The sequence below is a fragment of the Crocodylus siamensis genome, chromosome 7 (genome assembly GCF_052110815.1).
Source record: "Crocodylus siamensis isolate JL-2025a chromosome 7, ASM5211081v1, whole genome shotgun sequence".
Classification (NCBI taxonomy): domain Eukaryota; kingdom Metazoa; phylum Chordata; order Crocodylia; family Crocodylidae; genus Crocodylus; species Crocodylus siamensis.
In genome coordinates, this window is record NC_143401.1 from 18866828 (window position 1) to 18889854 (window position 23027).

General features: G+C 48.1%; 1 protein-coding gene across 5 annotated transcripts in view; it reads left to right on the top strand.

Moving 5' to 3' along the window:
• Positions 1–21971, top strand: part of SEC31B (SEC31 homolog B, COPII component) — a 64834-nt gene extending 42863 nt beyond the window's left edge. For 3 of the 5 annotated variants that reach the window (XM_090058813.1, XM_090058819.1, XM_090058816.1), the window contains 14 exons: positions 4860–4968; positions 5354–5532; positions 6266–6392; positions 7552–7697; positions 8993–9163; positions 9785–9967; positions 10301–10520; positions 10820–11155; positions 12355–12393; positions 15323–15378; positions 16344–16490; positions 16873–16989; positions 19141–19212; positions 20048–21971. In XM_090058813.1, the coding sequence (XP_089914939.1) occupies positions 4860–4968; positions 5354–5532; positions 6266–6392; positions 7552–7697; positions 8993–9163; positions 9785–9967; positions 10301–10520; positions 10820–11155; positions 12355–12393; positions 15323–15378; positions 16344–16490; positions 16873–16989; positions 19141–19212; positions 20048–20227 (2082 nt within the window). In that variant the 3' untranslated portion in view covers positions 20228–21971. Of the gene's footprint in view, positions 1–4859; positions 4969–5353; positions 5533–6265; positions 6393–7551; positions 7698–8992; positions 9164–9784; positions 9968–10300; positions 10521–10819; positions 11156–12354; positions 12394–15322; positions 15379–16343; positions 16491–16814; positions 16990–19140; positions 19213–20047 lie in introns of those variants that run through there. The other 2 variants (XM_090058817.1, XM_090058818.1) reach the window with 2 other exon arrangements.
• Positions 21972–23027: the final 1056 nt, after the last annotated feature.

Sequence of the window (23027 nt, forward strand, 5' to 3'; positions counted from 1 at the left end):
AAAATATGGGGTTTTCTCTTTAAAATAAGAAAAATCTGCATTTTATTGCATTTTTTCTATCGTGAACAGGAAGCCTGGATCTCTGGTAATGAATTTTGGTGGGCATCCGTACTTCAGAAGGATCCTTCACATTGCATTTAGGTTGACAGATATGAAGGCTTTCATGAGGTCAAAGAAGGCCATGTAGAGAAGTTTAACTGTTTCCAACACTTTTCCTGTGGCTGGTAAACTGTGCAGATTGTCAGTGGTTCCTCTTGATGCCTTAAACCCACATTGAGATTCTGGGAGAAGCTTTTCAGCAAGTGGAAAGAGACTGTTGCAGGAGGATTCTTGCAATGATCTTTCCTGTGATGGACATCAAGGCGAGATCCCTCTGTAATTTTCACAGTCAGGCTTGTCTCCTTGAAGATTGTCGCAATCATGGCATCCCTGAGATTTTCTTATTATTCCAAACCCTTAAAATGAGGGCATGGAGCTGTAATTTTGGTGGGGATTCTGTCCCCTCCAAATGCCTTGTTGTTCTTCATCTGCTTGTTGGTTTTCTCACCTCATCAAGGGTTGGAGGGATTCTGAGATCATCTCTGACTGGGTGTTGCAGGTGGAGTTGAGAACACTTTAGTCAACAGCAAAGTCTCTTTTGAGAATGTGCTCAAAATACTCCTTCTTATGGGTGTTGATGGTTCCCCTTTCCTTGATCACGTCTCCTCCATTTTTGTCTCAAAGGGATTGATCCCCGAGTCTTTGCATTATAGATGGCTTTGGTAGCATTGAAAAAAATGTGCATATCCTGAATGTCAGCCAGATATTGAATTTCCTTTGCCTTGTCTTCCCACCATCTGGTTTTCATATCATGGGTCTTTGGACCTTGGCTTTGGTTTGTTGGATATTCAGTTTCTTTTGCTTGGAGTTGATGTCCTTCTGCCAAGCACAAAAGGCTTTGGGCTTGTGGTTGATCAGCTATTGGATCTCCTGGCTATTCTCATCAAACTAGTCTTGATGTTTGATTGTAGAGAATCCCAGCGTCTCTTTGCAGGTGCTGCTGATGGTGGACATGAAGGCACCCCAAGCACTGCTGGCATTCTCCCATTTTTATTGATTGGAATTTGCCAGTTTTTTATTGAGGTACTGGTGGAAGAGGTCCTCCTCTGGACTCTCTCAAGTCTATCGACATCCTTTTTGAAGTACAGCACCCAAAACTGGACGCAATTCTCCAAGTGCAGTCTGACCAGTGCCTCATAGAGGAGAAATATCGCCTCTTTGGTTCTATTTGTCTTGCATCTGCTGATGCATGATAAAGTGCGGTTAGCTTTGCTGATGATTTTGTCACACTGACGACTTGTGTTTATCTTGGAGTCTGCCGTGACTCCAAGATCCCTTTCCACTTCTGTGCTGCTGAAAGGGTCACTTCCTAGCCAGTAGGTGCACTGGATATTTTTACACCCTGGGTGCAGCACTCTGCACTTATCCTTGTACTGCATCCTATTGTGTACTGCCCACTTTTCTAACCTGTCCAGGTCTGCCTGCAATTGTTCCCTACCCTTCGGAATATACACTTCACCCCAAATTTAGTATCATCCACAAACTTGGACAGAGTATGCTTCACACCCACATCCAATATCTGATGAAGATATTGAAGAGTACAGGTCCAAAGACCGAATCCTGCAAGACCCCACTACCCACATCCTTCCAGGTCGATACCGACCCATCTACTATCACTCTCTGGGTGTGACCACTAAGCCAGTTTGTCACCCACTGGACCGTGTAAACATCTGTCACAGCCTCTTTATATATGAGCATAGGATGAGATACCATATTGAAGGCCTTGCTAAAAGCCAAGAAAATGACATTCACCTCAACTCCTGCATCTAAGCGTTTTGTGACCCTGTCATAAAACGAAACCAGATTGGTCAGGCATGATCTACCTGCTATGAATCCATGCTGGTTCCCCTGCTGCATTATTTTTCCTGCTTGACTCTCACAAATACGATCCTTCATAATCTTTTCAAAAACCTTTCCAAGGATGGAGGTGAGACTGACTGACCTATAATTACTCAGATCCTCCTTCCTCCCCTTCTTGAAAATAGGGACCCCATTGGCCCTTTTCCAGTCCTCCAGGACCTGACCCAAGTAACACAAACATTCAAACAGCTGTGCCAGTGGTTCTGCTATGACACTGGCCAATTCCTTTGGTACTCTCGGATGCAGCTCATCCAGCCCTGCTGACTTAAAAACATCTAGTCCATTGAAGTGACTGCACCAAGTCAGCATTGACAGTTGGTGGGCTGGTGTCCCTCTGATACCCATCTAAGAACCCATTAGGAGACTTATCGTGACCCCTGTTCAAGAATACTGAGGTAAAAAACTCACTGAATAGCTCAGCCTTGTCCCCCCCCCCCCCATCTGTCACTAATTGCTCCTTCTTGTTCAGTAGGGGTCCTATGCTTCTCTGTGCTTTCCGTTTACTCCCTGCATACCTAAAAAAAAGTCATGAGGCACTCATTAATTCCTATAGGGAACTTGTTGAGTTGGTTTATGAGTTCATTCTTGATGGCAAAACTGACTTCCTGAAGCTGGTGTTTTCGTTTCTGTTTACCCTTCCAGAAGGTGTAGCTGCCTCCATGTTCTTTTAGCTGCCCATCTCCCTTTTGCCAGGTCTTGTTCAGTGCAAGACCTGTTAGTGTTGCATTGCTTGAATTCTCAAGCCACGGTTGTGGTGCAGTACTTTGACCATTCACTATTAAGATTGTCATAGAATCATAGAAAATGAGGGTTGGAAGGGACTCAGAAGGTCATCTAGTCCAACCCTCTGCTCAAAGCAGGACCACCCCCAGCTAGATCATTCCATCCATAGCTTTGTTGAGTTGGGCTTTAAAAACCTCCAAGGATGCAGATTCTACCACCTCTCTAGGTAGTTGGCTCTCTGTTCCAGTGCTTCGCCACCCTCCTAGTGAGAGAGTTTTTTCCTAATATCCAACCTAAACTCCCTTGCTGCAACTTAAGACCGTTGCTACTTCTTCTGTCATCTGCTACCACTGAGAACAGTCTAGCTCCATCCTCTTTGGAACCCCCTTCAGGTAGTTAAAGGCTACTACTAAATCCCCACTCTGTCTTCTCTTCTCCCCCCAGTTCCTTTAGCTTCTTCTCAAAAGTCATGTGCCCCAGCCCCTAACCATTTTCGTTGCCCTCCACTGGACTCACTCCAACTTTCCAACTTGTCCTCATCCTTTCTGTAGTGTGAGGCCCAAAATTAGACACATTACTCCATATGTGCCCTCACCAGTGCAGAAGAGTGGAATAATTACTTCCCTTATCTGCTGGCAATGCTCCCACTAATGCAGCCCAGTATGCTGCTAGCTTTCTTGGCAATGAAGGCACACTGTTGACTCATATCCACTGTAACCCCCAAGTCCTTTTCTGTAGAGCTGCTGCTTAACCAGTTGGTCCCAGGCCTGTAGCAGCTTATGGGATTCTTTCATCCTAAGTGCAGGACTTTGCACTTGTCCTTACTGAACATTATGAGATTTCTTTTGGCCCAATCCCCCAATTTGTTGAGGTCACTCTGCATCCTAGTGCTATCCTTCAGTATATTTAATGCTCCTGCCCAGCTTGGCGCCATCCATCAATGTGCTGAGGGTGCACTTCATCCCATCTTCCAGATCATTAATGAAGATATTGAACAAAACCAGCCCCAGAACCAACCCTGGAACACTCAACTTGATGCCAGCTGCCAACTAGACATAAAGCTGTTTAGTACTACCCATTGAGCCCAATGATCCAGCCAGCTTTCTATCCCCTTTCAATCCATTCATTCAACCCATACTTCCTTACTTGTTTGCAAGAATGTTGTGGGAGACTATACCTTGACTTTAGCAAGGCTTTTGATGCAATGTTCTTGAGGATCCTGATGTTCCAGGTCTCAGAATTGCTCATGTGTCTTTGTTGATTTTGACTGTGGTAAGGTGATCCCCGTGGATGTGATTATTCAGTCAGGAAGAAGGTAGACAGGCTATGTTTATTGCATCTTTTCTAGCCCCCTCTCCATGTGAGGTGAGCAAAGTGGATCCCCTGCTCAGCTGCAGTTACAGCTGCCAAATCACACTCTTGCCTTAACCAAGTGCTAAATGACCTGGTAACTCTTGCTTTTGTGCTAGTTCATGACTATGAAGTTCCAGACCTCACAGTCTTTCTCCCATTGTCACTAGCTGGTTGCCAAAGGCCTTGAGAAGTGCTGGGACAGCTGTTTTCATGGAAGACACCTGTGCATGATTTCTTTTATCATGGAGAAGGTGCTGTGCATCATCTTCCACATGGTTTCTTACTGAATGGGATCCAATGGCAAGGAGGCCAAGACAACTGGTGATCTCATTCCACTAAAGACTTTGTCTACCTTTGCAGCTGTTTAGATTCTGAATCTTCTTCTGCCATTTCCCCTGTTGAGGACTTGTAGACCTGTGACTGGGGGCTGGGCAAGCTGATTATAGTAGTGACTGTACTTGCCATGTCACAGCACCATCAAAAGATATATGTGGCTTCTCAGGAGAGAAAGCATTGCCATTTGCTGTCTCCACCACATCCAGTGGTTGGTCTGTGACTGCTTATTCATCAGAGTTACCCCCGCTTATTTTGCAGCTAACCTTCCCTGAAGGTCATTCTGTTATCTACAACGTGTGGACACACTGGGTAGCAGTACAGCTCCTTTGCCAGGCCTCCAGTAGCAGTCTTGAAATTGCCAGGATCATATTGGTTTCAGTGCCAGAAGGATTAACCGTTCAACCCATGTATGATGTTGGGCAATTTTCTGATTGCCAGATGAGTCTACTGCTTGTTGCTTAACTGCCTATCCTGCTCGCTTTCCACAGTGCTCAAGAAGCTCCCCTGATGACACAGATGCTTCTTCATCCTCTTCAGCATTCTTTGACAACATCATCCCACAGGACACAAGTGCCTTGGAGATCTCTGTCACAACAGGTACCATATGGTCCACATGATCTTGAGCCAGCAACTGCCCTAGAAAGTAATACACAGAACATGCGTAGACCAGGCTTGTTTTATCATATCCTCAAGTATGTCCTTGGTGCTTGTGATATTGGGCAGTACATGGCAATGGAGTGCATTGCCTATTTTGGCAAGAGATCCACAGAGGGTATGACCCTCCCGTGGAAGGTTGACTTTTAGTGCTGGAGCCCTGCAGTTTTTGAGGTGAAAGGTCCAGAGTCTGATCACTGTTATCACAGAACTAATGCCTGTGGAACCTGTTGTTCTCAGCCTCTGATTCAGTGCAACTGTCGCGACTGATGAGCCATAGATGCTTATCCATAGCCTGCTACCATGCATTACTTTCTCACCTCTCCAGATACAGATGGACTGATCAGCCAGGCACTCCTGGTGGGGAATTTTGATGGTGCTGTGGAGCTGTGCATGAGAGCTGAACGCTTTGCTGATGCAATTATCCTAGCTATTGCTGGAGGGGAGAAACTGCTCAGGGAGACCCAGAAGCGCTATTTTGCCAAACGGAAATCCAAGGTTTCTCTGGTAAGTACCTGGCACAGTACATCCAGTGAGTAGTTGGATGGGAGAGGGACTAGGTGTGCATAGGGCAGGCTAATGCATACTGTGTCTGGGTAGGTTTACTTGTTCCGTTGTGCATGTGTTTACATTTGCAGGGGGTAGGAGGTTGACATGGTAAACAAGGGCTTTGTGCATCTAACCTCCTTTTTATCTAGATCTTTACTCTGTGCTCAGGATACCTTTGCAAACCTTGCTGTCAGCCAGATACATTCTGCTTACAGTTGTGGGGTTTGTTCCCTGCTTTATGTCTTGTGTACATCTGCTGGTATTACTTACCTCAGGAAGTTGCAGTAAAAAAATAGCCAACTCTTTCCAAAATCCATCTACAATAACAGACCCACAGTGATTCCTAACTCATAACTTCAGAGGTTATCAAACTGTATGCTGCAAGGCATAAGCTGATTGCTGCAAGACTAGTTCTCCTCCTGCTTCAGTGACTGTGTTGTATATAACAATTTAGGTGCATTGATACAGTGTTTTCACCTTCTGAAGCACTGAGTACTGCTGGAGGTAGGCTACTATGGGTGACCAAGAGAATGTTATAGTGATATGAATGCTGCAGGCATAAATATGTGCCTCCATTTATCCAGGTGCAGGCTTGGTCTTTGTGTTTTTTCAGGTCTCTGTATAGGCAAGCAGTATATCTGCACCTGCTGGTCTTAACTGGTGACTGGTGGGCTTTTTGCTTCCTTTACAGCTTCTTGCCTCCATTGTGCAGCAGAATTGGCATGATGTAGTTTGCACATGTGACCTGCAGAGCTGGAAGGAGGCACTGGCCATCTTGCTAACATACTCCAAGTGTGAGGACTACGCCCAGCTCTGTGGTATGGAGTGTAATTCATTTTGATATGATCAATTAGAGCTTCTCCAGATCCTTTACAGAGAAAAGCAAATGAAGCTTAGGGAGAGGAGGCATATCTTAGAACCAGGGGAATTCCAGGCGGGATGGTGCATCACAAATGAGCATGTGACCAATCATTGGGGTAAATGGAAGTGTACAACAGAATAAGGCTGGAAGGGTAAAAGGAGGAAAAGTGAATTCTAGGTACTCTGTGGCGGAGCAGAATCCTAGCATGGAATGAGGATAGGTCATCTCCTGATCCCTACAACAATGGGTTAGAAAGACGTAAGAGCAACAGAGTAGGTGGCTTCTGGGAGGGAATTAGAGCTCCATGTGGGGTAGAGGGGGGAGGAGGAGGTCAGAAGAGTTCACCCCACCTAAGTGATTCTTCCTACTTGCCGTAGTCCTCACTTCTTTTTCTAAATCCAGAAGCTGAGTGTGGCAAGGAGTGAGTCATTTTCCTTTTATAGCCCCTTAAAAACTAAATTTACCCAGAAATTAACCATTCTGGGGAATGTAAGTAGCCAGGTCTGATCTAACAGAGTATATATAAAGCGATCCAGACTGTTTGCTAGCAACTGGCCAATGACCAGTACTCAAATGCCTGAGCATTGTTGTGTAGTTGAAGTGCCATCACTTGAGATGCATAAAACACTGCTGGGCACAACTCTAAAGGCTGTGGTACCTTGTAAAGGTGCCATGTCATTATTGCACTGGAGGATGTTCTCCATATTTCTAGCCTATCACTTGTTCTTCGGGTATGTTAGTTGTTGAGAGCTATGGGGCAACTTGCTTTCGGGCAGGAAGCTCTTATGGTATAAACTTTTGCAATTGCTGGAGGATGTCTGGACCTCTTGAGTGGAGATGGGGCTGGAATTTTTTGTTCTTTCTCAGTTCCTTTCAAGTGGTTTTCTTTCTCTGATCAATCCTGGCTGTTTAATTTTAGCTTGGTGCTTGGCTCTCGAGATCCTTCATGACAACAGCCGCTCCGCAGCAAATCCAGAGTTGGCTCTGTATGCAAGCTCCTGAGCTGGGACTATAGCAGTTTGCAAAGCTGTAGTAAGATTACTGAGTGAAGGATGGGAGAATGAGCAGGCCAGATGGGAGTACGTGGAAATTATGCCTATTCCTATTCCCTTTAGACATGTTGGGTGCCCGTCTGGAGTCAGAAGGCAATGGGGCACTGTCCAATGAAGCCTGCCTCTGCTACATCTCATCAGGCAATGTGGAGAGGTTGGTGGACTGCTGGGTAAAATACCATGAGACTTCGTCACCCCTTGGTCTGCAGGTACAGGTTCTACAGTATGGACATGAGGCCACCATAAGCTAGTCTCCCATCCAGAATCTGTTTGCATGACCCCATAAAAGAGAGGGTGCACCTTTAACTCTAGTTTCACCAACTGTGCTGCTTCCAGTTGCAGAAGTTAGTGTCTCCTAGACTAGTTTGTAGGTTTGCAGCTGACAGAGATTTGTGCTGTTAAGCTCCAGCAACTTGTTTTGTTTAGATGACCTGGATCCTTCTGCGCCTCCTTGATCAGGACAGGGTCTGGTGCTGTAGAATTTGCATGGCTGTGTTTTGGTGGCGATAAGTTTATCTAGTACTCCTCACCCTGTTCTCTGAGCAGCTCTGCATTTCATCTTCTCAGCATACCTTGTGCAGTAGAGAGGACCTTACCCCTATCTACCCATGATGTCCTGAAGGACAGGAAGTCAGTGCCTGAGCTTCTTTAACCTGGGTCTTCCAAGTCCTAGCCCATTGTCCTAGTGCGTTAAGCCATCCTTCCTACTGTGGCTAGGATGGTTACCTTTCAATGTGTCTTTGGGCTTTCACAGTGAGTGAGGCACCTCCTCTGGTCAGGCACTATCTGAGCCTTCAAGAGGCCGAGAAGCGATAATGTATAATACTCCTTACCTAAAAGGCCCCCAAACCTTCTCCCCCCTCTTATTTTCCCACTGATAGTAAACAGCAGCTAAAAAGTGTCCTGAATGCCTCTTCTGGTTATGTTTTCAATTGGAGAAAAGCAACTTTCAGTGAAAACCAGAACTATACTTGTGCTTCCATGGACCCAGTCTTTATTTCCAGTGAACTGTCTGAATATTTTAATAGCTGAAGCAGGCCAGTCTTTCGTTCGCTTTTGTGGTAGTGGCCTCCATCAGGAAGCCACCTTAGAACAGATTTTAACCTGTTTCCTCACGTAATTGTATCTTGGAAGCTGCCTATGGAATGTCTGTTGGAGAGGCTATTTTCAGGTTACAATGTCCTTGTTGCTATTTTGTGCTATTTTCTTACCATGAAACTTAACTTCTTGGTTTTGTTTTTTGGTTCTTGTCCCCCTCCCCCCCCAACCAAGATGCTTTTGTTTCCAGCTCTGTGGGGAAGGCTCCTCAGTAATAGTCTTTGTTGTTGAATGAAGTCATTTCTGTTCATATTTGGCTTAGAGAAACTTTCCTTTTCTCCCTCATGCTGACTTCTGGGCAAAAACTGCTAGGCTGATTGTGTTTCTGACTAGGGAGGTTAGCATAGCAAATCTTGTTCTCAGTGATGAATTTGACAAGCATTTTCTCTTCATCCTGCCCCTTCAGGACCTGGTTGAGAAGGTGATGGTGCTCAGCAGGTCCATTGAGACTCTCCGTGGAATTGCAGGGCCTGCACCAGGACCTGTCGTAGCGGAGCAATTAACCCAATATGCCAACCTCTTGGCATCACAGGGTTGCTTGGCAGCTGCAATGAGCTATCTTCCTAACAGCTCTGAGGTATGTGAAAAATGGATAGGATTTGAGGCGAGGGGTAGAAACTTGACAGTTGGGATCTGGTACTTCACTATAAATCAGGAGTCTAGCTAGCCCAAATGGTAATGGAATCTGTCATTTCAGGGTGAAGTTTTTAGCTTTTCTAGAACACATAGCTTGCCTCGGTCGCTTGTGGTGTGTAGAGGAAGGGGCTGGAACTTTACTGTCTTGTGATCTACTGATCAGCAGTACAGTGTTATCAACAGCGTCTCAGGGGAAGATCCACTCATTTCTTGTCTAACTAAAAGCTAGTCGCTATGTTGAGACAAGCATAGAGATGTGAGGATGAAGGGCTGATCCGTCTTGTTGGAAGGGAGAATGTTAACAGTGGCCAACTTGTGGGGGGGGGAAAGGCTTGTTGAGGTATCAGAGAGCTCTGTCAATGGAGATCATAGTGGTGTCCAGGATCCTGAGGCTTGTAGTTCCTCATAAGCCCTCTGGAGCCTTTGTTAGGTGCTGCATATTGATTATGAAGGTTTTCTGTCACTACCAGTGAATTCTACTTGGTGGACCATGGCATTTCTGAATCCTCTTCTAAATCTTTCTGAGGGTCTCAAATTATTCCTCTTGGCCTTATTGTTTCAGCTCCTGATCCAGCAGCTCCGAGACAGACTCTTTCATGCCCAGGGGGAGAGTGTGGGTGACCAGCAGCCTCCTCCTTTCCCCTATACGCATGTCCACATAGGGGCAGTTCCATCTCCAACAGCCAAGAGCAGCTCTGTTCCTCAAGGCCCAGTTCACAAACCAGCTCCCAGACATCCAGAAAAGGTAAGCCCCAAACTCAAGTGACCACTACCTAGGCAGTAAAAGCTCTGGGAAAAGGGGGAGAGACATCTACAGAAGGCTGAAGTGGACAATAGATGCTTCTGAACATCATAAAGTTACTGGCTCTAGTAGCAGCAAGCTTGCAGTATAGCGTGCATTAGTCAAAAGTCAGTTCCCATGATGAAATCAAGGGCTGATTGGCAGGTGAGTAAGAGGACAGTAGCACCTAAGCTCTTATCTAGTATCATTGCAGAAATACCCAAATCAACCTCTTTTCTGGGACAGGGAAGGTGGGGCTGATAGGCCTTACAGCATGTTGTGTTCATTTTATTGCAGCTTATCTACCAGCCATCATTCACCCCTCCAGCATCAGCTCCATCAATCCCTCCCCCCTTCACACCTCAGCCAGTCCCAGCAATGCCTGTGACTCCTCTCCCAGCTGGGCCGCCTCCTGCCAGCAGCAGTCCCTCCACCAACGTTTACTCCAGGCCAGGAGTCCGGTCTACATACCCACCATACACCTCAGGCTTGGCCCCAGCAACAGTTTCAGGACCTGGTGAGTAGTCTAAGGATGTAACCTATAAAAGCATCCTCAAATGAGGAACTCTGGCAGAGGCCCCCATTAAGTTTATAGGAGGAGTTGCTCATCAAGTGAGCATGCTTATGGTGGAGGGAGATCCCAGGCATAATTAGCCTGGTATTGTCTGGTGATGGGCAGGCTCCCCAGGGGAAGGCAAGAAGGAAGGGGACTGTGCTTACACAGTGAGAAGAAGGGTGGGATGCACACATTCTACAGCTAATGCTCTGGGTGGGATGCACACATTCTACAGCTAATGCTCTTTGTCTTGGTTTCAGCACTGTCCCAACCTCAGCCGTTTAGCCTGCCAGGGCCCAGGCTTGCTGGACCACCTGCTTTTCCCAGTCAGCCTCCTATTTCAAGACAGTCTGTGCCCATGGCATCCCCTGGTCTCCCACCCATTGGATCTGCCATCTTCACTCCAGCCTCAGTTCCTTCTCAGCATCCTGTGCAGCTTCCTGCAAGTTGTCCTCTGCCCACACCAGGCCCCCCTCCTGGAGCTTTCTCTCCAACCCCTTTCAACTGTTCTACAGGGATGGGTTATCCTCAAGGAGGCCCTGGGGCTCCATCTGCCAAGCCTCTTGCAGCTGCCAGCATCCCTCCACCTCCCACAGGTGAGTATTTTCCAGCACAATCACTTGAGGGCTGCCAATAAGACCCTATATTGGCTGCTTCCCCTTGACCATTTCTGGTGCCCATTATCATTCAGCTATCTGGAGTCCAGTTGCAGAGAAAGGAGGCATTGGGTGTAAAGGATGATATGGGCATAACAGTTTATGCAGTTCAGCAATGTACAGATGACTGAAGTTAGCTGTAGTGTGAGCAATGGGCAGTGAAATGGAACCTGTGTTGTATTTGTTCTGTTAAGCAAATCATGCACCTATCTAGGATGTGCATACATGGAGGGCACTGTACTTAATTAGAATGAGTCTTCTGAGGGTCACTCTGTTCCCACGAATCCCTCAATCAGTGCTGCCCATGTTGGGTTAATGAACTGGTTTCCTTAGGCCCAGTGTTCCTGAGATGCTGCCTGTTCATACCTGAGACCTGATGTTCTGGAAATGCTAGGAGTGTAATGAGTTTGTCTCCCTAAGGAAGAAGGCCCCTATTACTGGGAGTTCATGATTAAAAACTGCTTTCTACTGTGCTTCAGCTCTTGCTTCCCACTGCCAACAGGCTCTTGAGCTAGAAATCTGTTTCAGAACTTCCCAGGCTCTGTGGATAAGATTCATAACTAACTGAGCCCTTCATGGCTGAAATACTGGTCTGAATCCAACCTAACTTGCTAGTGATGTGAAGTCATTGTCACCTCTTGGCCTACAAGGATGAGTTGGTGGCCTTGGGGATACTTGTCTGCCAGGGTTTTAGACCATTTCACAGTATGCCATCAAAGGTGGTGCTTGTTAGTCCTTAGCTTTATAGAAATTATCCAGTTCGTGGAGATTCCTTTGCAAATGCAGTCCTGGTAGGTCATGGCTGACTGCTATACTGTAGAGAAGGTGGATGCACCTATAGTCCAGTGCTTCTCAAACCAAATTTACTCTGAAAACAAAGGAATCACTTTAAGTGTTGACTGAAACAGAAAAATATAGCCATGTGCAACTATGTGAAGGCTGGGCTTATACCCTTGACTGCCTAGGTCAGGCTAGACTGAGCCATCTGAAATCATCTGGACTCGATGATGTCCCGAGGTCCCTTCCAGCCCTAATGTCTATGAAATCTATGAAAATCTGTGTATGCCATTGCAATGTTACTGGTGAAGTCAAAGAAGCTGGTGATAGTGACTCTGACTACAACCTGCCTTGATTTTCAGGTTTCTTCCCCTGGCTAGATCCCTACTTGGATCATGCAGGTAGTACAAAGAGCAGCTGCTGTACTGGTGCTGCTTTGAGTGAAACGTGATATATCTAGATATGTGTGTGTGGTGTGTGTGTGTGCATGTGTGCACGCACGCGCTTGTTGCTGTTTGTTGTGTTCCTTTTACGTCCAGGAACTTGTAAATGTGCTTTTCCAGGAGCTGAGGCATAGCAATGCAAATACTTGCCCCCCCTGGGGACTGGTAAACTGGAGCGTTCATTGGGATGACTGTGAGGTTTCAGTCCTAATGCAGCTGCTGATGAGCCCTGGAGGGTTTGGAACGTTCTGGCCGTGTCTCATTTCACCACCCTGGCATCTGTTTGGCCAGTACAATTGGGAAGCAGCTGCTTCTCCTTCAAAGCTGATGTCAGCATCCTTCTTTGGGTCAGAAACCCTGGAACACACCTAGTGGATTGATATTCCCAACTTGTTCTCCCTTCATCTGACCTAAGGCTTTTTGCAGGCCTAGTCTTGCCTTGGCTGGGGTACATCAGTGTGGCCACTGAGGTGGGGATATGTACTGGAAAGCCCTTGTGGTTGTAGCTTCTAGTTGCTGGCAAGCTCCCCTGCTACCAGCCAATGGATGGGTGTTACAGGGAATGGCACAGAGTGGGGATAGGTTCCTCTACCTGCTTTGAGAGCAGGGCCTGGATTTTGATCCCAGACAGTCTGCTGTGGAGAAGTCGGACAGTGCCAGAGATACCACTTTGTGCTGGTCTCTATATTTGAAGTTTCCTAAGGGGGAGAATGCAGCTCTTCTGTCTTCACTCATGGGAGAGAAAAGATCTGTGTTGTTGAGGGTCTCTTATACACAGTGGCTTCTGCTTGCACTAAATCCCTTCTGCCAGTCTCTGAAGCTCAACAGCATAGATGCTGACTATTATTTTTGCCGGGGGGTGTCTAAGATGATGGACATATGGAAAGTTTTATGCATTTCAGGGGACAGCCCTCTTCCTGAGGGGAGCCAGGGCCCTCAGGGCCCCCCCCTACTCAACAGCTCTGCTGAGCAGTGTGAGTTTTGGCCTGTCTAGGAACCCCAGCATTTGTGTGGAATGGAAGCTGAGTAGTTTGGGGCAGTACTATGTGTGCAGAGGCTTTCTAGTCTGTCCCTTTGGCAAAGGCACAGAGAACTCCAGTGACTTCCTGTGAAAAACAGCTTGATTCCAGCAGGGAGTTTGTGATCTGTTTCCTTTGAGATGCTCCCTCTGCCTGGCAACTCTGGTATTTGGGCTGAAGGGGGCATGCATCAGGTCCAGAATTATACTTGCTTCCCTGGGCAAACAGTTAACTCCTGTTAACATTAATGGGAATAGGACACATACAGATCAGCCCAGGCTTTCTTAAGAGTCTTTTCCTGATTTCTGTGGTTGGGATTATTTATTGCTGCCTTCCTTTTTTTCATAGATCTATTTTAAAAGTATTTTTTAAGGTGAGAAGGAATCATTGGGGCATGCCAGGGAGAGATACCCCCAGCAATCCTGAATCCTGCCCAGTGGCTTGTGCTTGAGAGACCCAGCCAGTCGTTTGGAGGTATCTTAGTTGCTGTCAGAGCAGCTCAGCAACAGGCGGAGGGGTCTTGCACGCATCAGTGTGTCTGCCTCACAAATTAGAGGGTCCTCATCCTGGGCACTTTTTAGTTTTTCCAAAGCAGCTGGAGCAAAAGTAAGGCAACCAGGGTGTCATCCTGTCGTCATCTCCACCTCCCCCACACATGCATGGTTGCCAAATGGAGGGGTATTCAGGTGGGGACTGAGTTACATAGGCCTAAATCCCTGGAGCAATGCCAGAGCCTGCTAGACCACTGAAATAGCACAGTTCTAGGACACAGCCTCTTGAGGGCTGTGCATAATTACTGACTTAATTAAGCCCTTAAGAGAGTGATCATTGCAGACACATGGGAGAGAAGGCTGCAGAAGTATTTAGCTGGTGTAGTAATAAAGATCATTAAAATAATAATCACCTTTGTGTCCTTCTCCCATGGCTTGTGTGAATAAATACTAGCCTATGACAGTTCAGGTTCAGTCACTCAGTCCTCGGTTCTTTTAAGACTCCAGCAGGCCTTAGACTATCACAGTGTAAAATAATGCTGCACTTGCACTATCTTTTCCACCTGGCAGGGCTAAGTTAGGGGTGGTGCTGCTGTGACCTATGTTATAATAGTGCCAGGGGGCTCCAGTCAGGCACTGTGTGATAGTGTCCAAGAACAGCCTTAGCCTCCAAAAAATTATAAAGTGAAAACTATCTTCTGGTTGTCATCCAGGAAACCTTTTACCCAAGGGGTGGTTGGGAACCTATTATCAGTAGGAGAAAGTTTCATTCCCTGGTATCTGCCTCCCACCCAGCTTCCTGTATTCCTCAGTGCTATGGACTGCCTGTGTGAGGCACTCCTTTCAGGGATAGGGAGAATCCCTGTCTCCTGGAGCCATGTAGCTTTGGCTTATAAAGCAGAACAGTCCTTTCTCTAATTGTGTGGGAAGCCTGAGCCCCTGAGTTCTTGGAAGCCCTACACGATATGTGGCTTGAGTTCAGCCATAGAATTCATCACCCAGTGCAGAACTTGGGAAGCTACAGACAATTGCAGAAGTGCTTTGCTTGCACCAGTAGCATCAAACTTAGTATCCCTTAAACAGAGGCAACCCACAGCTTGTGCATGTGCTTCCTGTGCCAGACAGTGTAATTCCAGAAGGAAAGGAATACACCTTGGGGAGGTGGGTTCTCAGACCACCACCCCTGGAATGAAAGCTAGTCAAAAAGCCTTTCCATGAAATGTTGAGAAACAAGCCATGGAAGTTGGGAGGGGAAGGTGGTTCAGCACTGGGGACTTTCCAGCTTCCTGAATGGTCTGTATAATGAAAGGAGTTGAGAACCACCACATTGAACTTCTTATATGGATTTCATGCCCGTGTCTTATTCTTTGTCTCCAGCTCAGGAATCTTGGAATGATCCTTCTGCACTAAGAGGAGGCCTTCAGAAGAAAAAGGTAACAGCTTAGTCAAGGTATCTGCTAGAGTGGTGATTCTTAACCAGGATACTGCTGTTGTAGGCTCCCCACAGGCAGTACCCTAGCAAACCCCCATACTCTCCCTTCCTTCTGCTGGACAAAGCTGCAACTCGAGTAGCTTTGAGCTTTTCTTCAGCCAGTTAGTCCTCCTATGTGATTCTTTGCTATGGCTCCTCCAAAAGGACCAGCCAGGTGAGGTCCACTGCAGCAAACCATGTCTCCACTATTTCCATTGTTGCCTCCTACTGGCAGATGTAGTAAAGAGCTCCCCCCACCCACCCATTCCCCTGTCTCTTTCCCCTTCTGCTTTCTGTTTTAGCTTGGAGTAGACTCCTGGCAGGGTTGCTGGGAGCCTGCTCTAGGCCGTGCTCACTACTGCTGGATTAGTTTCTCGTTAAAGCCTTCTCCTTTTGATCCAGCCTAGTTGGAGAAAATCTGTTTGGAGACTCTGGCTTAGCAGAGGCCGAGTGAAGTGTTTTCAGGAGGCTCTTCTCTCCCCCACCAACCTCCCTTGTCAGGAAAAGTCCCACGACACTTGTTCTGTCAGGCACTTTCCTGCTGCTAATCTCTGCATTCATGACTCATGCCACCGCGGACCCGAGGCAGCTTTCTGAGGGGCGACACTTACTGGTGCAGCACAGCTGTTTGATTGAGCAATTTTGGCAAGTCCAAGAGGATTTGTCCCGGTGGCCTTGGGTGCTGGGTGTAGGCACTGGGACGTGCCAGGAGTACCTCATGCTCTGATCCGCTGGGTGGAAGTAGGTGAGAGGTGTTATACAGCCCAACTTGGGGATCGTTCTGGAAACTCTCCAGTTAAAATGAATGCCGGAAAAGGATGTTGATGAGTTTGGCAGGAGGAAATTGCAACCAACTGCTGGGCCTCTAGGCATGGAGTTTTTACAGCATTGAATTTTCTCTCCCTGTATCTTTCTTTTCACCGTTAGTTGCCAGAGAAGTTCACTCCACCAGCTCCCATCACAGCTCCAGTAATGAACCTCCCTGCTGAGCCACGAGTGCTCCAGCCCCAGAACCCCAGATCCCGGGAGTCAGGCCAGGCACCCCCAGGAGCACCCAAAGAAGGCAGCATGCAGGTAACCCAAGGCATTCTTCTCCTGCCAGACTCCACACTGGGGTTTGGAGATCCTTATCCTTTGGGGATTTCTGGGCCCCTAGCTGCCTCTCCTCTCTCAAAGCTCTCTCTAGAGCTCAGGTAGAATATGGCAGCCTTGTGGCAAACTGCTGAGTGGGTAGGAAGCAGTGACCCTGACCAGAATCAAGTTACCCCAGAGGCCAACAGCCTCACTGGGGCTTTGAATCCAAAAAAAGCTCAGAGGTGATGGGCTACTAATGCTTTCAAGTTGTTCTCACATATTGCCAGAGGAACCAGTGTGCCCCTTGTTTTTCATTTCCCCCAGCTGAGTGGAGGACTTGTCTGTCCTCAGCTTGTGCACTCCCACTGCTTCTTGCTTCCAGTTTCACCAGCTGCCTGTGGAAAGGATCGAGAGAAAAGAGGTGCCCCCAGAGCACCAGGGGCTGAAAACCACCTTTGAAGGACTGGTACAGCGCTGCTCTGCAGTTGCCACAGACCCTGTGAGTTGAGTTTACAGCTGCTTCCCCTCTTCCCTTCCCCTGTCCCTCAGTAGGTGCTGTAGATAAGGAAAGGGTTGGGGTGGTATGGGATCTCTTTCCAGCTCTGCCATTGTCTTCTCTGTCCCTGTAGATTAGTATCTGGCTCTCTTCTCTTGAAAGTTTCAACATGGCTGTCAGGCTTGTGCTTTAGAGATTAATTCTCTTAAGTCGTCTCTCCTGCATCCCATTGTCATTCTGAAGGGCACTTGGCCCTGCCCCTTGCTGTCTGTCTTGAAAAAAAGGAAAAAGCCAAGCAGTGTCAGCAGGTCTGACAGGGGAAAGCTTGTGCAGAGCAGATATCCCCACCACCTAGGCAAGGGGCGGGCAATTATTTCAGGCTGAAGACTGCTTACTGAGTTTGGACAAGCTGTCAAGGGCTGCATGAGTAGCCCCGCCCTTTAACAGGTGCCCCACCCCCTGGTTGCCATCTTGTGACCAGAAGTCCTGCCTCCTAACCCCTGACCTTTGCCACCAGAAGTCCCTCCCCTTACCCTGAGAAGTACTCCTTTCAGCCAGGGGCTTTGCCATCTCGGAACCAGAAAAATATCAAATTTATATTCTAAAAGAAAACATCTACAGCGTTCATTAATTTGATTTCAAAATTGATTTTGTCCTGATTTACATGTGTTTGTGTAGTGTACATAAAGATGATTGCACAATAGCTTAAAATGAAGCCTTGATCTTGTATATTGTTGGGAGGCGAGTATAGGTTTGTGGGGAACTGTGGGTGTGGGGGGGCAAGGGAACATGTGGGTGTGCGTGTGGATATGTGGTGTGTGGGTGGGTATGGAGTTTGTGGGGAGCTGTGTTGGGGGAGAGTGGCTGGGGTGTGTGAGGAGGTATGGGGATCTGCGTGTATGGCAGTGCAAGGTGAAGTATGATGCATGCATATGGGTGGGGTGTGCATGTAAGACTCACCCTATGAGAACACATACACTCTGCCCCTGCCTACACACACATCCCTCCTGCTCCTGGCCCCAGGGTACCAGCATGGCCTGTGCTCCCCAGTCCTGTGATGCAGCCTGGGTCCACATGGTGCTGGAGCAGTGTGGGGGCAAGAAGGCAGGGAAATCACTGGGGTGGGGTAGGGCTGGGCTTCTTGGTCCTGCTGGCTCCCCCTGGGTCCTACTGCCCCTGGGTCCTGGCATCTTTAACAAGCAGCCAGGAACAAATCGATATTAATTTACTAATTTTTTGGGGCCCTGTGGGCCAGATAGAATAGCCTGGTGGGCTGGATTTGGCCTACCCCTTACCTAGGCCATGACTGGGGGCTGTTTTGTTTCCCTCACAGCTTTCCAGAGTGAGAGAAGGGGTCAGAACAGGATGGGGCTAGATCTTCTACTCAAGAAGCCCAAAAAGGGCAGTGCTTGAACTAGTAAGGCTGAGATGGCATCTGGGCATGGGCAGACAGAGACTGATCCTGGTATAGAAAACCAATGTAAATCTCAGATGTCAGTTATTCTGGGATCAGGAATAGGCATGCAGCTGTCCCAAGGTAGCAGTAGGTGGCTAATGCAGTATCTTACCACAAGGCATCAGAGAAGTAGGAAATGACTTGTTTGTCTTTAGCAAACAGCTCTCCCACAGTGGGCATGGACAGATGGTACTTAAACCAGGTTAATTAGTACTAGTAGAGTTTTCCCCCTGATTCAGGAGTAGTTCTCCACTGGAGTAGGTAAAGTACCCCAGTCCTTGTCAACTATTTGCTACTGTTTTACACTGGTGTAAGCTTGGTTGTCCAAGCTGTTTGCCACTCCAGCCTTACAGTCAGCCCTGTTGGATGATTTCTTGAGCTTCTCAGACAGCTCTGGCCTGTGTAGCCTGGGATGTGATGCTTGCATTGCAGAGGGCGTTGAGATGCAGAGGTGCAAGCCAGTCAGCTCAGGCATTTGTCATGGAGAAGGCAGAGTCTTTGGCAGGTGGTATCAAATGGAGAGGAGTGTACATAGTGTGATACCATCCAAGCCACAACTGTTTCTAGTAGAGTTTGAGATGCAGTCCCTCTGTAAGGCAGCCTGGGGAGAGGAAAACATTGGGGTGAGATGTGGCACCGTGAATCTAGTGGGGCCTTGAACCCTGCCAAAGCCAATGATGACTATTTCTTTGCTTCAGAAAACCAAAAGGAAGCTGGAGGATGCAATGCAGCGGTTGGAGTGCTTGTATGAGAAACTCCGGGAGCAGGCGGTAAGCAGTCAAGCCCCCAGCCCTGATGCTGAGCAGGGTCCAGGCCCTTCCCCACACCAAATGTGCTTGTGCTTGCATTGTCCACTGCACAGAGGTGTGCCCTCTGAAGAGCTGGGAGGTGATGACCCTCTTAGGAGCCATGACCCTTAACTCTCTTTCATCCCATCTCTGAAACCAAATTCATGTGTCCCCTTCCTCCAACACCATACCCACTTGTATCAAGTCTGGTATACAGTCTGGTACATGTGACCCATGAGTTGGTATCTGTTGGTGGGGCAAGATGGTCATTACTACATGGGGTGAGTTTAGTTTCCTATGGTCTCTTTCCCCTAGAATATATTAACCTAGAGGTTCCCAGGATGAGGTTGGTGAGGCCGTGGATGTAGTGGAAAGTAAGCAGCTGCCCCCACATGTCTTTATATAATTTTCTGTTCAGTGTGATGGTAAAAGTGAATGGTGGTCCCCAGGATGGTTTGGGACTGATCTTGGTCCAGAGTGTTGGAGATCCTGTAGCATTAACTCCTCAGTTAATAAGCCAGTGTCACTGGTTTTACCCATCTTATTGGACAGGACCTAGATTTTTTTTTCCCTGTTAACTCAGCAGGGAGAGTTAATTTTACTCCTTGCTGCTGCCATGTGGATGAAGTTCCCCAGTGTCTTCTGAAGAGGCTGGGGAAGAACCTTCAGGCTCCACCACAGAGCAAAGCCTTTCTCCAACTGGAGGTGCTTGTCAGATGCTTTGGTTACTGTGGGTCGGGGAGGGACCACAAACCAGGAGTAGAGGGAGCTAGTGTTAGTCTGAGCCTGCTGACAGTGTCTGTTTCCTCTCCTCCAGCTCTCCCCACACATCCTGATGGGGCTTCATGACATAGCTTGCTGTGTGGAGGCACGGAACTACCAGCAGGGCCTTGCAGTCCACACCCAGGTGGTGAGCAGCAGCAGCTTCAGTGAGGTGTCCGGTTTTATGCCCATCCTGAAGGTTCTCATGACCATCGCCAGCAAGCTGAATGTGTAAAACCCAGCCAGGAGCTATGATGGGCTGTCATCATGGAGGCCACACTAGGTGTAATCTCCCAGCTGTCCTGCTGATCTGTGTACAGGGTTGTGGACTCACCCGCAAGCTGCAGTTCATGAGGAGCTTGTCTGTGACAGTACCAGGGCCATGATAGGCCTGTATAGCTGGTCTCTTTCTCTCTGTCTTCTTCCCCCACTCCCCAACATCTGCTTATCTTGGTGCTCTTCCTGGTCTATATCTTGATTTCAAGTCACCAAGGTTACACTGAGAACCTCTTCAAGCAGCTCTGAGCCTCCTGCTTCTCTCCTCACCCCTAGTACAGAGATGAGACTCTTTGTAGGGCAGAAGCTATTGCTGCAGGTGCTTTTCAGTCGGAGACTGCTATATGGGACAGGTACCTGCAAAGGCTAAGGATTCTCCCCTCCTGCTCTGGGTATAGACATCCCTTTGGTGGTAGGGAAGTGACACACACAACCACACCCTTGCTTCCTGAGCTGAAGACCCAGGGCCTGTATTCTGTCTCATCTCATGCTGCCTGTGCTACCACTCCTGAGACTCACTGCCCCCCCCCCCACTTGCTCTCCTGTCCCAAAAGCTTTCTCTTTTCCCTGGTCCTTTGCCACTATGAGATGGTTCAACAGGAGATGATGCCAGGCCATTCTGGGTTGGCTCTGCCTTTGCTTCCTCTTCCTGTGCAAAATGTGTTCTTGTTTCCATGGCTGAGGCAACACAAGCCCTTATGCCTCATGTCAAGGGTTGTTCATGGCTCTCCCCTCATCTTGGGATGACTGTATCCCTGAGAGTGGGCAGCTACATGTTCGATGCACATACTCCCTTCCAGAGAGTTGTGGCATGATGCATTTGACCCTGAAACTAAATTGTCTTGGCACATGGCACCATGTGCCAAGTAGCACCACTGGCTTGTCAGTAGCCATGGTCTGAAAGCCCCTTGGCTGGGATTTCAAACCTGATTTGGGGATTTGGACACCATGGCTGGTGTCAATCCCATAGCCTGATCTGAGTAACTTGCGCCTCATTCTAGGACCCTCTGTTCCAAGCTAAGGGTAAAGGGAGGGTGGGTGGAGCACTGTAGGTCTGTTCCCACTAAGTCCTGGAGATGTTCCTACATAGTACCGCAAGGCCTGTTGGCACAGCAGAGAGTGGGCACCTGCTTCAGGGAATGGTTCCATCTGCTCCAGAGCCCGTGACCAGGCTGCTTTGAGGGTACTCGGGGAACAGTGAAGCATTTGGAGCTGGTGTGTGGAGGACACATCGGATTCCAGGGCACACATCTGCCCATTTCATGCTGACGTTTGTTTGGGTCTAGGAGCTTCCTCCCACCCACCATCTCTGTGCAGGTGACTTCATTATGAGATGTCCTCCCCTACTCGCAGTTTGTCCTTCAGCACTGTGTGAATTCTCAGCTCAAGCAGTATAACCCCCTAGGCAGGCCTGCCCCAGCAGAGGGAAATCTCCTCCCTTCCTGCCTGCCATTTGGACTCAGAGGGCCTCCTGCCTTCTCTGGTCAGGATGCACATTGTGATGCTGTCTGGGTGCAAAGCTGCTCCTGCTGAATCAGCGTGATCTGCCTTGAGACTTGGAAAGGGGTCTCCCTGCCCCCTCCCCCACCTCTCTCATGTCAGCACAAAGTGCCTCGTTGCTGCCATCTTCTGATGTTTCTATTGCTGCGGTTTGATGCACTGACATACTAATGAATGGTGAAATAAAGCTGCTTTTTGTGAAACCTGTGTCTTCATTCTCAGGCCAGGCTGCCACAGCTTGGATTACCTCACCTCGCCCCTGATACAGAGAAATCCTATTTGTGGCAGCTGCAACTTACCCTGGGATAAGGTGCTGTGCTTCCTTGGGATATATTGCCATCTTCAGGGCCAAAGGATAGATACTGACTCCATGTGGGTGCCGATTCTGGTACAGAACACTAGCAATTCAAACAGCCCTCTGCTCCAGATGTTTTGCACTGACACATGGACTTGGCCCTAGTGTGAACTCAGGGTTTCCTCAGTTACAAACTGCTTGGAGCTATAGAATGGAGAATGGTCCTTCTCCTGAGCACTCCCTTGTATTAAAGCAGATATCTGCCCTGGGTGGCTGAGTGTCTGTGGCAGTCTTTGGAATGGAGAGTGGTCTTAGGGATTTTGCTCTTGAAATGAACTTTCAGAGCTGTAGTAATAGCTGAGTGTGCGTTCTTGGGCACAGTCCTCAGCTGGTGGAGGATCCTCCAACTCTCAGTATTAGTACATTCAAATCAGTGATACCATAAAAATGGCTTGAGCATCTGGCCCCTTGTTTCTGCTAAAGTAAGCAAGGTTGCTTTGGGCAGGGCAGTTAGTTCCTTTTATGCTTCAGAACAGGGCTGTCTGACTTGTAAGTGTCTGGGTGCTGCAACTCTAACCCAGGCCCCGTGCTCAGCTCCCCAGCCACAGGTTCTTGCTGTGTGATATGGCTGTGCTGTGCCAGGCTGCCCACCCTCAGGATGGGGCAGAAAATAGAAGCTGGAGGAGTGAGGGGCAGCCTGGAGACCCATTCATGGTCTCTCCCTGTGAGGCCCCACTCACTGGGGGTCTGTCCCCCTGTGGCTGTGTTTTGTGAAGTACCTGATCTCTTAGGCCTTGTGTGCAAACATTGTCGAATTGGGCTTGGCAGGTGAGATAAGTGGAGATGTGAAATTGGTGCCAAGTCACTTAGCTCTTATCAAGACTGGGGTCTTCCCAGACCCCTGCAGAAACCATATGAGGAGTAAGAAGAATATTTTTGCCAGGGATTTTGGCATCTCTAATCC